General features: G+C 41.7%; 1 protein-coding gene across 1 annotated transcript; it reads left to right on the top strand.

Annotated features, from left to right (window-relative positions):
- Window positions 1-661: 661 nt before the first annotated feature.
- LOC140877611 (uncharacterized) lies at window positions 662-1725 on the top strand. Its single transcript, XM_073281147.1, has 2 exons — window positions 662-812; window positions 1070-1725. The coding sequence occupies exons 1-2, from the start codon at window positions 662-664 to the stop codon at window positions 1723-1725; spliced, it is 807 nt and encodes a 268-aa protein (XP_073137248.1).
- Window positions 1726-2015: the final 290 nt, after the last annotated feature.

The following is a 2015-nucleotide window of genomic DNA, read 5'->3' as shown; positions in this document are numbered from 1 at the left end:
AAGAGGCGAAGACACTGCTTGGCACGACAGTTCTGAAGCTCTGATGTTTTTAAAGAAAAATATTTACATATGTTTATTTATATCATGTTATTACAATATTTATGTATGATGTTTAAAAGTAATGATTTTATTATTTCATCGTCATGATTTTAAATGCTGAGTTTAAAGGGATTCAAATGTTTCGTCTTTTAAATGTCCATTTTAGTTTGATATTCGTTATGGAAGTTCCTCGATTATTTGAAATGTATTTGATGTAGTAGTTTGTTTATAGTAACTCACAATTCCTTACCCCATTCAAATATTAGTAGTAGGTTTCGACGTGTCGTATTTTAGAAGGTATTTGTTGTAGGGTTGCATCAGTATTTTCTTGACTTCATGAACGTTCAGTCACGAGTTTTATTGTTATAAATTTTTATTTTAAACTCTTTTGGAGTTAGTGTGATGCACTCCCTGCATAGTTTAATAAGTTTTGAAAAATTTTCTCACTCTTTTTCCGCAACTCTTTTGTTAAATGTTTTAAAATACGGGACGTCACATTAGACCTCAGGGGCATCATGCCCAGAGACCTCAGGGGCATCAGGCCCCGAGACCCGCTCCTCCCATTGTTGGGGAGAAGCCGATATGCAGGAATTTCCACAAGGCCCATTTTTGAAAGTGCTTGATGGGAGCAGGAGTTTGCTACAAGTGCAAGAAACCAGAACATGTCATAGCTGATTGCCCGGAGGCTAGGAGGCCCGCGACTGGGCGAGTCTTCGTGATGCAGGCCAAGGAGGCCGACCCTGATACCACCCTGATCACAGTTAATGCTTTGAGTTTGTAAGTTAAATCGATATCATTGAATTTATTGTGGGTCTATGTTGGTGAGCCTTATAGTTGAGAATTTTGTTTTACTAAGTGTTAAATACCCATGAGATCATTGAGAACTTGCTTAAGATTTGCATGTTATTGTATGACTTATTTGGCTATTAGTTGCATGCTTAAGAGTTCGAAGATGATTGCACTAAGAATAGCATCGTTATAACTTGTGGTTAGGAAATCCGAATGTTGCGTTGTAACTGTGGTTTTGTAGGGAGGATCTTAGTAGCTGGTGTAGCCACCAAGACATTATTAGACTCAGGGGCTACACATTCTTTTATTTCTGAGGAATTTGTGCTCAAGTGGGGTATTCGGCGAGAGGATCTATTGGTGGGATTCTCGGTTACTATTCCGTCAGGGGAAGATTTGTCCACCAGGAGCTTAGTCAGGGGTCTTGAACTTATCTTACAGGGTCAGACGGTGGATGCAGACCTGGTAATTTTGCCCATGCCCGAGTTCGATCTGATTCTTGGGATGGATTGGATGGTGAAGAATGCAGTGATTATTGACTTTCAGCGGAGATCGGTGTTGGTTAGACCGGAAGGTGTGGAACCTTTCTGGTTTGAGGCAGCCAAGAGTTGGAGGAAGGCCAAGATCATATCTTCTCTACAGGCCAGACAACTTATTTTGGAGGGATGTGAGTCGTTTTTGGCTAGCTTGACCCTGACAGAGTTTCCAGTTAGACCCGTGATTACGAATGTGGATGTAGTTCGAGATTTTGGAGATGTGTTTCCGGACGACGTTGCAGGTCTTCCGCCCGATAGAGAAGTTGAGTTCTCTATAGATTTGGTCCCGGGTACGGTGCCAATTTCTAAGGCACCATACAGGTTGGCACCTACGGAGATGAAGGAGTTGAAAGAGCAGATATAAGAGTTGCTAGATAAGGGTTTTATACGCCCTAGTTTCTCTCCATGTGGAGAACCAATTATCTTTGTGAAGAAGAAGGATGGGAGCCTAAGATTGTGTATTGATTGCCGGGAGTTGAATGGAGTGACTTTGAAGAACAAGTACCCACTGCCCAGGATTGAGGACCTCTTCAATCAGTTACAAGGAGCCTCTGTATTCTCGAAGATTGATCTTCGTTCCGGTTATCAGCAGTTGAAGTTGAAGGAGTCAGATGTGTTCAAGACAGCGTTTAGGACTCGTTACGGCCACTACGA

Source organism: Henckelia pumila, chromosome 2 (genome assembly GCF_033568475.1).
Source record: "Henckelia pumila isolate YLH828 chromosome 2, ASM3356847v2, whole genome shotgun sequence".
NCBI classification, from domain to species: Eukaryota; Viridiplantae; Streptophyta; class Magnoliopsida; order Lamiales; family Gesneriaceae; genus Henckelia; species Henckelia pumila.
The sequence above is the reverse complement of the archived record's forward strand: the minus strand, read 5'-3'. Positions and strand labels throughout refer to the sequence as shown.